The 12,104-nt window shown below is 44.2% G+C and overlaps 1 protein-coding gene across 1 annotated transcript in view; it reads right to left on the minus strand.

The window, feature by feature from the left end:
- LOC311146201 (dnaJ homolog subfamily B member 4-like) overlaps nucleotides 1-7,003 on the minus strand; it is a 9,655-nt gene extending 2,652 nt beyond the window's left edge. The window contains exons 1-2 of the mRNA XM_084182709.1: nucleotides 6,464-7,003; nucleotides 4,837-5,444 (exon numbers count right to left, since the gene is read on the minus strand). Of these exons, the coding sequence (XP_084038835.1) occupies nucleotides 4,837-5,444; nucleotides 6,464-6,674 (819 nt within the window). The 5' untranslated portion in view covers nucleotides 6,675-7,003. The remainder of the gene's footprint in view (nucleotides 1-4,836; nucleotides 5,445-6,463) is intronic.
- Between the last annotated feature and the right edge of the window lie 5,101 nt (nucleotides 7,004-12,104).

The raw sequence follows: 12,104 nt of genomic DNA on the forward strand, positions 1-12,104 counted from the left end.
ACCACTGCACCACCAAGGAGCCCCAGGCCCCTTCAACGCCACACCAGACCCAGTGCACCCCACAGGCCCCACCCACCCCCAGAGCATCACCACTTCCATCGGCTTAGCCAGACCAGACCGGGCCCAGCCTATTATCCCGCACCAGACCACCACCCCTACCAGACCAGAGAGGAAGTCCCACAGCCCAGACCTGGCCCCCCTCCACCTCACAGAGCCCAACAGCAGGACCAGCGCAGCTACGCGGAGGTCGTCAGAGGACAGGAGAACCCTGTAGGATTAAGTGAGATTAAACAGCTCCTCCAATACATCTGCACTAAACTGCACTAAACACACACGGACGCATACACACACACACCACACACACACACACACACACACCTATTGTACTAGAATTTACTTGTTCAATGAATAGGAATATTTAACAGAATAACAGAATAAATGTTAGCTGATATCCTGTTTATCTCGCTCTTAACAACTTATTAGTTAATCGTTACTGTATTTCTGACTGCTACTCTTTCTTTTTGCAACATGAAATCACTATCAGTTAGCATGTGGAACATTCAGGGTCTAAACTCATCAACCTTTGGTCTGAAGAGTTTAGCACTGGAGTTCAACAAAAATCTGAAAGATGTTGACGTCATCATTCTGCAGGAGACATGGTGTAAGGCTGACGTTGTCACTCACTGTCCCACAGGCTACAGAGAGGTCATTGTGCCATCACAGAAACACAGCTCTGTCAATAGAGGCAGAGACTCTGGAGGATTGATCATTTGGTACAAATCCGAACTACAAAATCTAATTGATCCCCTCAAAATTGGCAAATACCACATTTGGTTAAAACTAAAAAAAGAACTTGTACTGACAGGAAAAGATGTGTTCCTTTGCGCAATATATATCCCCCCCTCAGAATCCCCATATTACTCAGAGGAGATCTTCCCCACCCTCGAGGAAGAGACGTGCCATTTCCAGGCCCAGGGAAATGTGCTCATCTGTGGGGACACAAATGCGCGCACAGGAACACTACCTGATCTAACGAGCACACGAGGGGACAGCTTTATTACAGGCCATACTGTTTCTAACTATCTTAATCTCCCCCATAGAAACAACAGTGACAGCACCGTCAACAAAAACGGAAGGGATCTTTTGCAGCTCTGTAGAAGCCTGGGTCTGTACTTTGTCAATGGTAGGTTACGGGGGGACTCTTTGGGGAGATTCACCTACTGCTCACCTCTTGGCCACAGTACAGTAGACTATATGATCACAGACATGGACCCTTTCTCTCTCAGCTCATTCACTGTCAAGCCACTAACACCTCTGTCTGATCACAGCCAAATTACGTTGTTCCTCAAAAGAACAGACCTGGAAACAACCACACATTCACAGCCCAGTAAGCTGTACAACATCAGAAATTCATACAGATGGGCCCAAAACAGCACAGAAGAATACCAGAAAGCAACCTGGAACCAAAATATCCAAACACTCTTAGATAACTTTCTGGATACCACATTCACTCACAGTAAAGAAGGCATCAATCTAGCAGTACGAAACATCAACTATATATTCAGGCAAACGGCAAAAGAAGCACAATTGAAATTGATAAAAAACAAAACTAAAAAAATCACAGATGACAACTGGTTTGATGCAGATTGTAAAATTATAAGGAAAAAACTTAGAACACTATCCAACCAAAAGCACAGAGACTCAAATAATGGTGAATTACGCCTTCATTACTGTGAGACTTTAAAACTCTATAAACGTACACTCAGAACCAAAAAAGCACAGTACAACAGCAAGCAGCTGACACTAATTGAGGAGTCCATAAACACAAACAACTTTTGGCAAAATTGGAAAAAACTAAAAAAATCTAAACAAGAGGAATTAGCAATACAAAATGGTGACATATGGACAACCCATTTCAAAACACTCTACAACACCGTTCAAATTGACACAAACGCAGAACAACGCCAAATCCATGAGAAGTTGAATGGATTAGAAAAAGCTATAAAGGACAATCAAAACCCATTGGACTCCCCAATTACTGACCAGGAGCTCTATAAGAAACTTCAGGCTCTCAAATTTAAAAAAGCCTGCGGACCTGATGGCATCCTAAATGAAATGCTCAAACTCATTAGTGCAAAATTTCAATTGGCTATATTAAAATTGTTTAATTTGATCCTGAGTGTAGGTTATTTCCCTGACATCTGGAATCAAGGACTCATAACCCCAATCTTTAAGAATGGAGACAAATTTGACCCTAACAATTACAGAGGCATTTGTGTGAACAGTAACCTGGGGAAGGTTTTCTGTAGTATCATCAATGTAAGAGTTCTAAACTTCCTTAATAAGCACAATGTCTTGAGTAAAAGCCAAATTGGATTTATACCAAAACATCGCACAACTGATCATATTTACACCTTACACACCCTGATAGATAAACATGTCCACCAAAATAATACCAAAATATACACTTGCTTTATCGACTTCCAAAAAGCATTTGATTCTATTTGGCATACAGGACTGTTCTACAAAGTTATTGAAAGTGGTGTAGGGGGTAAAACATATGACATAATTAAATCAATGTATACTGGCAATACGTGCAGCATTAAAATTGGTAAGAAAAGGACAGAATTCTTTAACCAGGGGCGGGGCCTTCGTCAGGGTTGCAATCTGAGCCCTGCACTCTTCAATATTTACATTAACGAATTGGCCACTATTCTAGAAAAATCCTCAGCCCCTGGTGTTAGTCTCCACAATTCAGAAGTTAAATGCCTACTCTTCGCAGATGACCTATGCCTGCTGTCACCCACAGCACCTGGCCTACAGCAGAGCCTGGACCTGCTAGAGCAGTACTGCCAGACCTGGGCCCTGGCAGTAAACCCCAAAAAGACTAAAATAATGATTTTCCAGAGAAGATCCAGATCTCAGGGAATTAGACCAAAGTTCTCAATTGGTACAAAATATATAGAGTACTGTACACACTACAATTACTTAGGTTTAAAAATAAGCTCAACTGGACACCTTAATGAGGCAGTGAATGAACTGAGAGAGAAAGCACGCAGGGCATTCTACGCCATTAAAAAGCAAATTCAAATTGAAATACCTATTAAAATTTGGCTAAAACTAATTGAATATGTCATTGAACCAATTGCACTTTATGGCAGCGAGGTGTGGGGTCCACTTGCAAAACAAGATTTCATCAAATGGGACAAACACCCCATTGAAACCCTACATGCAGAGTTCTGTAAGATTCTCCTACGTGTCCAGAGGAAAACTACAAACAATGCATGCAGGGCAGAATTAGGCCAATATCCACTAATAATAAAAACTCAAAAAAGAGCAATTAAGTTTTGGAAACATCTAAAATACAGTGACCCCCTCTCATATCATTACCAAGCCCTGCAATGCCAAGAGCTGAGCAAAGAAAAGAGTCCCCTCATCCAGCTGGTCCTGGGGCCGAGTTCACAAACCTGTTCTACTAACACACTGAAGCCCCAGGACCAGAACATCCAATCAATCAGAATAAACCAAATTACAACACAGTCAAAACAAAACTACATTGCTTATTGGGAAACACAAGCACAAACACAAAGCAAAATGCAGTGCTATCTGGCCCTAAATCGACAGTACACTATGGCTAAATATTTGACCATGGTTACTGATCAAAACCTTAGAAAAACCTTGACAAAGTACAGGCTCAGTGAGCACAGCCTTGCCATTGAGAAGGGTAGACACAGGAAAACCTGGCTCCCTGTAGAGGAAAGGCTGTGCAACCACTGCACAACAGCAGAACCTGAGACGGAGCTGCATTTCCTGACAAAATGTCAAAAATATAAAACAATTAGAGAGTGTCATTTCCCCAAATTTGAAATCCTTATTCAAGGTTTTAAAGACCTCTCTGATGAGGATAGGCTACCCATCCTGTTGGGGGAGGACGCAGAGAGCTGTGGGTTGGCAGCGCACTACATTGCTGCCTGCCATAAGTTGAGGGACAGTGTCTGACAGACCAATAAACCTGCACATGTCCTCAACTGTATGATTATTGTTATTGTTGAATGTATGGTTATATTGACCGTTGGTTATTGTTGTTACTGTTGTCCCGTTGACAATTTTTGATTCTCATTTTTATTTATTTTTTATATTGTAAATATCCAAAGTAAGCTTTGGCAATATGTACATTGTTACGTCATGCCAATAAAGCGAATTGAATTGAATTGAATTGAGAGAGAGAGAGAGAGAGAGAGAGAGAAAGAGAGAGAGAGAGAGAGAGAGAGAGAGAGAGAGAGAGAGAGAGAGAGAGAGAGAGAGAGAGAAAGAGAGAGAGAGAGACCGTATTAGTGGTCCTAACCCAGTCAGTGTGCGTGGGCTACAAGCCTGCTGTCTCTTCACACTCCTGAAGTGTTGCTGCCTCTCCTCTCCTGTTTCCCTCCTTCACAGTGGGAATGACATAACATCCTCCTTCTATCGTAATGTTCTCTACTTGCTGTATACACTGGTCTTAACCCTGTTCTCTCTCCCTTCCGTGTGCTGAACAATGACCAGGCTTGTGTTCAGTAGACCCAAAACAGGATAAAACATTGTGAAATAAAGTGAAACAGGGAGGTATTACTTGAACTTGAGCAATAAGATCACAGATTTGACATTTTCTGTTGCAAAATGTTTTGCTACGGTGTGCCAACTGAACATGATCCATTCTGAATGCCCATTTCTATAGCATGTAAACCAGCCAGACCGAACTAGTTTATTCCACACTGAACCACTTTCTATTGGATGTGGTTACCCTTAATCTTACTTTGATAAGGCGGGCCACCAAGATCCGCCAAGCAAAACACATCTCACCTGCCGTAGACTAACTTTCACCGGGTACACGATATCCGACCCCTCCCTCCTAAAATGTGCGTGTGGCTTGTCCTTGATGAGGAACACGATATCAGCAGGGATGGTGTTGGGCGATTCGTCCCCTTCTCTGGGGAACGTGATCTTGGTTCCTTCCTTCCATCCTCTCTTAATCTCTATGGTGAGTATTTTATCCTCCGTCCTCATGGTCCGTCCGTCTGGGTTCATCCTCTTCCTGCTGATCTTCATCCTCTTGGTGCAACCATGAAACACTTCCTCCAGTGTTACCCGCAGCTCGTGATGGATGGCCGGGTCCTGCTTCCTCCTCTGCTGCCCGCCAATCCCCACGTGGCGGTCCCGAGGGAACCCGTTGAGATTAAACGAGGTGAATGAACCGAACGGGTCGTTGCCGTCCACCTCCATGTCCTCGTCGTCCCCGCCGCCCGGACCGCGCCCGTTGGCCTTGCGGCCGAAGAACATCTCGAAGGGGTTGGCGCCGCCGAAGAAGGTGGCGAAGGTGGCGTGGGGGTCACCGTGGAACGTGTAGGAGGTGAAGTTGCTGCCCTGTCCGTCTGGATCGCTGCCTGGGCCACCGCCTCCTCCTTTGAGACCTGAGGGACAACAGGGGGAACAAGGATACTGAAGTCATCAACGGTTCAGATAATGATGATAACCTATGTTTTGATGGGGGGGACACTGGAGTCATCAACAGTTCAAATAATATAGATGTACTGCACCAGACATGGGTCAAATATCTTTTAAATCCTTGAGCTGTGCTTGAGTTTGCCCGGTATAATAGAACCAATTGAATAGTCCCAAAAGTGCAACCTCCTAAATCAACTGCTCTGAACGTATCGTGTCTGTGATCTGTACAGTCACAGAATAACCATGCAGACTGTACCACACAGGGAAAGGGTTGCAATCCTACATTGATGCTGCTCTGGTCAAACAGTAAGTTCATAAACCTACATTGATGCTGCTCCGGTCAAACAGTAAGTTCATAAACCTACATTGATGCTGCTCTGGTCAAACAGTAAGTTCATAAACCTACATTGATGCTGCTCTGGTCAAACAGTAAGTTCATAAACCTACATTGATGCTGCTCCGGTCAAACAGTAAATTAATCTGCCACACGGGGCAGGTCAGTGGATTCTTCCCACCATGGCAAATCCGCTCTTTCCCAACTGCTATTTGAAAGGGATTTATGATGCCTTCGGCTGGTAACATTACCCATGTTTGACGTGTTCAATATCAATTAATGTAATTGACAGTAGCCTAAAACTAATACAATCTGACATATACTGTATTTCTGACCAACCAAGAGCCATGTCTGCATATTATGGGCTGTATGCCACCCTGACAACAGGGGGAAATGTCTGCTTATTGTCTTATTATTATCATACATTGTATGAATAAATAAAATTGAGTGAACTGCTGTGGTCTCCTCTAACCAGTGGGGGTCAAATGTCGGTCTGTATGACTTGTATAATGGCCAATTCTATTATACGCACAGCAATATTTTCTGCCGTGTGCTAAATTATGGAGTGGATGAAATGACAAGTAACCCGGGCATTAATAAAACATCTGAATAAAATGACCACAATGAAAGGTGGAGAGTGTCATATCCTACCTTCTTCTCCATACTGATCATATATCTCTCTTTTCTTCGGATCACTGATGACTTCATATGCCTCGGCGATCTCCTTAAATTTCTCCTCGGCGTTGGCCGCCTTGTTTTTGTCCGGGTGCCATTTCAGAGCCTGCTTTTTGTATGCCTTTTTAATGTCCTCGTCAGCCGCTCCTTTCACTATCCCCAGGATTTTATAATAATCTTTCCCCATAGTTTCCCCGAAGCGGCCCCGCGCAGGAGCTGAAGAGAACCCGCAGCTGTTCTACGGAAGCTGCCTGTCAGTCTGATAGGGAAATATATCCAGGAGAGGAGAGACCAGAGAGAGACCCCTCTGAGGAAGCTGCCTGTCAGTCTGATAGGAAAATATATCCAGGAGAGGAGAGCCCAGAGAGAGACCCCTCTGAGGAAGCTGATATGGCGGCAAGCGAAAAAACCTAACCGCTGCTCTCTGCCACTCTAAACAACAATAGCTAGACACGGAGACAGTTGAACAGTGAGAAGCTAGAGAGAGAGAGGGATGTGATGTAGCGATGTTCCGAGTGGTTATTCAGCGCTGTGGATCCTGGGTTATTTATCCACCACCCTCCCCGGATAGACTGTGTCTCCCTCCCCTGCGTCCGACCCACCGGCCTGCGCTGCTCGCTGTAATCCAGGGGCTCATTCTAGAACCTAAATGCTGCTGAGGCACGTCATTTCCCATATTAGGCAAAGATTCCGTTTTTTTTCTTCTTTTTTATTCTGTTTAAACACCCATCCACATGGAATTGACATCCCAACCTGAGTGGAAAAACATGGTAGCCTACAGAAAATAGTAATTACATTGTAACAGCCGTGACAGGTTATTATAAGCCCTATAGTAAAGGGCTGTGGGTTGGTTAGACGAGGACAAGACAGGGAGTCAGTATAATTTCAATGGAGAAATAGCCTCAATTTGGTGCCTTTCTGTTCAAATCATCAGCTGTGGAGAGGAGGGGATCCACATCCAGAGGATAGGCCTCCTGTCCAGGCTTACAGCCAACACTTGAGCCTGACACTAACCTCTGGCCGATAGGCTTACTAACCCTAAACCCTAAACCCTAAACCCTAACCCCCCACTGACTGTCCTCCGGTTCGAGCCGAGGTAGACAGATCTACATGACCTCTGGCTCATACGATGAGTCTTGCATCCCAAATGGCACACTAGTCCCTATATAGTGCACTGCTGGTCTAAAGTAGTGCACTATATAGGGAATAGGGTGCCATTCTCTGGTCTAAAGTAGTGCACTATATAGGGAATAGGGTGCCATTCTCTGGTCTAAAGTAGTGCACTATATAGGGAATAGGGTGCTATTCTCTGGTCTAAAGTAGTGCACTATATAGGGAATAGGGTGCCATTCTCTGGTCTAAAGTAGTGCACTACATAGGGAATAGGGTGCCATTCTCTGGTCTAAAGTAGTGCACTATATAGGGAATAGGGTGCCATTCTCTGGTCTAAAGTAGTGCACTATATAGGGAATAGGGTGCCATTCTCTGGTCTAAAGTAGTGCACTACATAGGGAATAGGGTGCCATTCTCTGGTCTAAAGTAGTGCACTATATAGGGAATAGGGTGCCATTCTCTGGTCTAAAGTAGTGCACTATATAGGGAATAGGGTGCCATTCTCTGGTCTAATGTAGTGCACTATATAGGGAATAGGGTGCCATTCTCTGGTCTAAAGTAGTGCACTATATAGGGAATAGGGTGCCATTCTCTGGTCTAAAGTAGTGCACTATATAGGGAATAGGGTGCCATTCTCTGGTCTAAAGTAGTGCACTATATAGGGAATAGGGTGCCATTCTCTGGTCTAAAGTAGTGCACTATATAGGGAATAGGGTGCCATTCTCTGGTCTAAAGTAGTGCACTACATAGGGAATAGGGTGCCATTCTCTGGTCTAAAGTAGTGCACTATATAGGGAATAGGGTGCTATTCTCTGGTCTAAAGTAGTGCACTATGTAGGGACTAGGGTGCCATTCTCTGGTCTAAAGTAGTGCACTATATAGGGAATAGGGTGCCATTCTCTGGTCTAAAGTAGTGCACTATATAGGGAATAGGGTGCCATTCTCTGGTCTAAAGTAGTGCACTATATAGGGAATAGGGTGCCATTCTCTGGTCTAATGTAGAGCACTATATAGGGAATAGGGTGCCATTCTCTGGTCTAAAGTAGTGCACTATATAGGGAATAGGGTGCCATTCTCTGGTCTAAAGTAGTGCACTATATAGGGAATAGGGTGCCATTCTCTGGTCTAATGTAGAGCACTATATAGGGAATAGGGTGCCATTCTCTGGTCTAAAGTAGTGCACTATATAGGGAATAGGGTGCCATTCTCTGGTCTAAAGTAGTGCACTATATAGGGAATAGGGTGCCATTTGGTACAAGGTTGATAGCCTGATCTGAATGAACTATGACCTACACTCAGTAAACCAAACATTAGGAATGTTGCCCTCAGAACATCCTCAATTCATCTGGGCATGGACTCTACAAGGTGTCGAAAGCATTCCACAGGGATGCTGGCCCATGTTGACTCCAGTGCTTCCCACAGTTCTGTCAAGTTGGCTGGTTGTCCGTTCAAAGGCAATTCAATATTTTGTCTCGCCCATTCACCTTCTGAATGACACACACACAATCCGTGTCTCAATTGTCTCAAGGCAAGAAAATAATTATTTAACCTGTCTCCTCCCCTTCATCTACACTGATTGAAGTGGATTTAACAAGTGAAATCAATAAGTGATCAAAGCTTGCACCTGGATTCACCTGGTCAGTCCATGTCATGGAAAGAGCAGGTGTTCTTAATGTTTCGTACACTCAGTGTATATCCTACTATATGACCCCCAGACACTGACCTCTGTCCCCTCCCCGACCAACTCTCTATCTCTGGACCATTCCAACATGTCAGTGTCTTGATCCTGAAACAATATGACCTTTGATAACAGACAGCGTGAAGCATTAGAACGCCCAGCCTACCTACAGTTGAAGTCAGAGGTTTACATACACCTTAGCCAAATACATTTAAACTCAGTTTTTCACAATTCCTGACATTTAATCCTAGTAAAAATTCACTGTCTTAGGTCAGTTAGGATCACCACTTTATTTTAAGAATGTGAAATGTCCGAATAATAGTAGAGAGAATGATTTATTTCAGCTTTTATTTCTTTCATCACATTCCCAGTGGGTCAGAAGTTTACATACACTCAATTAGTATTTGGTAGCATTGCCTTTTAAATTGTTTAACTTGGGTCAAATGTTTCGGGTAGCCTTCCACAAGCTTCCCACAATACGTTGGGTGAATTTTGGCCCATTCCTCCTGACAGAGCTGGTGTAACTGAGTCAGGTTTGTAGGCCTCCTTGCTCGCACACGCTTTTTCAGTTCTGCCCACACATTTTCTATAGGATTGAGGTCAGGGCTTTGTGATGGCCACTCCAATACCTTGACTTTGTTGTCCTTAAGCCATTTTGCCACAACTTTGGAAGTATGCTTGGGGTCATTGTCCATTTGGAAGACCCATTTGCGACCAAGCTTTAACTTCCTGACTGATGTCTTGAGATGTTGCTTCAATATATCCACATAATTTTCCTTCCTCATGATACCATCTATTTTGTGAAGTGCACCAGTCCCTCCTGCAGCAAAGCACCCCCACAGCATGATGCTGCCACCCCCGTGCTTCTTGGCTGATTTCTTTTGATTTTCCCAGGATGTCAAGCAAAGAGGCACTGAGTTTGAAGGTAGGCCTTGAAATACATCCACAGGTACACCTCCAATTGACTCAAATGATGTCAATTAGCCTATCAGAAACTTCTAAAGCCATGAAATCATTTTCTGGAACTTTCCAAGCTGTTTAAAGGCACAGTCAACTTAGTGTACGTAAACTTCTGACCCACTGTAATTGTGATACAGTGAATTATAAATTAAATAATCTGTCTGTAAACAATTGTTGGAAAAATTACTTGTGTCATGCACCGACTTGCCATAACTATAGTTTGTTAATAAGACATTTGTGGAGTGGTTGAAAAATGAGTTTTAATGACTCCAACCTAAGTGTATGTAAACTTCTGACTTCAACTGTACGTCACTGAACAGCGAATTATAGGGAGTTAGATTGGAATGTTTTTTTTGTCATGGGTCAAGTTGTCAAGTTGCCATGGTCTATTTTTATTTGGGACCTCCCTCATCTGAAATATACTGAACAAAAATATAAACTCAACATGCAACAATTTCAAAGATTTTACTTAGTTACAGTTCATATAAGGAAATCAGTCAATTGAAATAAATTATTTAGGCCCTAAGCTATGGATTTCACATGACTGGGCAGGGGCGCAGCCATGGGTGGGCTTGGCTCTCAAGTGGGTGGGCCTATGCCCTCCCAGGCCCACCCATTGCTTACGCCACTGCATGCCAATTGCAGAACTGTATATTACACAGGTGTGGAATTGTGTTGTGTGACAAAACTGCACATTTTAGAGTGGCCTTTTATTGTCCCCAGCACAAGGTGCACCTGTGTAATGATCATGTTGTTTAATCAGCTTCTTGATATGCCACACCTGTCAGGTGGATGGATTATCTTGGAAAAGGAGAAATGCTCATTTTACATTTTAGCAGACGCTCTTATCCAGAGCGACTTACAGTTAAGTGAGTGCATACATTTTCATACTGGCCCCCCTGGGAATCGAACCCACAACCCTGGCGTTGCAAGCACCATGCTCTACTAACTGAGCTACACAGGACTTGCTTCCATTCAGCCACAAGAGCATTAGTGAGGTCGGGGCACTGATGTTGGGCGATTAGGCCTGGCTCGGAGTCGGCGTTCCAATTCATCCCAAAGGTGTTCGACGGGGTTGAGGTCAGGGCTATGTACAGACCAGTCAAGTTCTTCCACACTGATCTTGACAAACCATTTCTGTATGGGCCTCGCTTTGTGCACTGGGGCATTGTCATGCTGAAACAGGAAAGGGCCTTCCCCAAACTGTTGCCACATAGTTGGAAGTACAGAATAATCTAGAATGGGCGGCAGGTAGCATAGTGGTTAAGAGCGTTGTGCCAGTAACCGAAAGGTCGCTGGTTCTAATCCCAGAGCCGACTAGGTAAAAAATCTGTCGATGTGCCCTTCAGCAAGGCACTTAACCCTAATTGCTCCTGTAAGTCACTCTGGATAAGAGCGTCTGCAAAATGCCTAAAATGTCAATGTAATTGTATGCTGTAGCGTTAAGATTTCCTTTCACTGTAACTAAGGGGCCTAGCCTGAACCATGAAAAACAGCCCCAGACCATTATTCCTCCTCCACCAAACTTTACATTTGGCACTATGCATTGGGGCAGGTAGCGTTCTCCTGGCATCTGCCAAACCCAGATTCGTCTGTCGGACTGCCGAAGGTGGTGAAGCGTTTTTCCACTGCTCCAGAATCCAATGGTGGCGAACTTTACACCACTCCAGCCGACGCTTGGCATTGCACAAGGTGATCTTAGGCTTGTGTGCGGCTGCTCGGCCATTGAAACACATTTTCATGAAGCTCCCGATGGACAGTTATTGTGCTGAAGTTGCTTCCAGAGGGAGTTTGGAACTCAGAAGTGAGTGTTGCAACCGAGGACAGACGATCTTTACGCGCTTCAGCACTCGACGGTCCCGTTCT

The sequence above is a fragment of the Coregonus lavaretus genome (genome assembly GCF_964263955.1).
Source record: "Coregonus lavaretus genome assembly, chromosome: 19".
Taxonomy (NCBI): Eukaryota; Metazoa; Chordata; class Actinopteri; order Salmoniformes; family Salmonidae; genus Coregonus; species Coregonus lavaretus.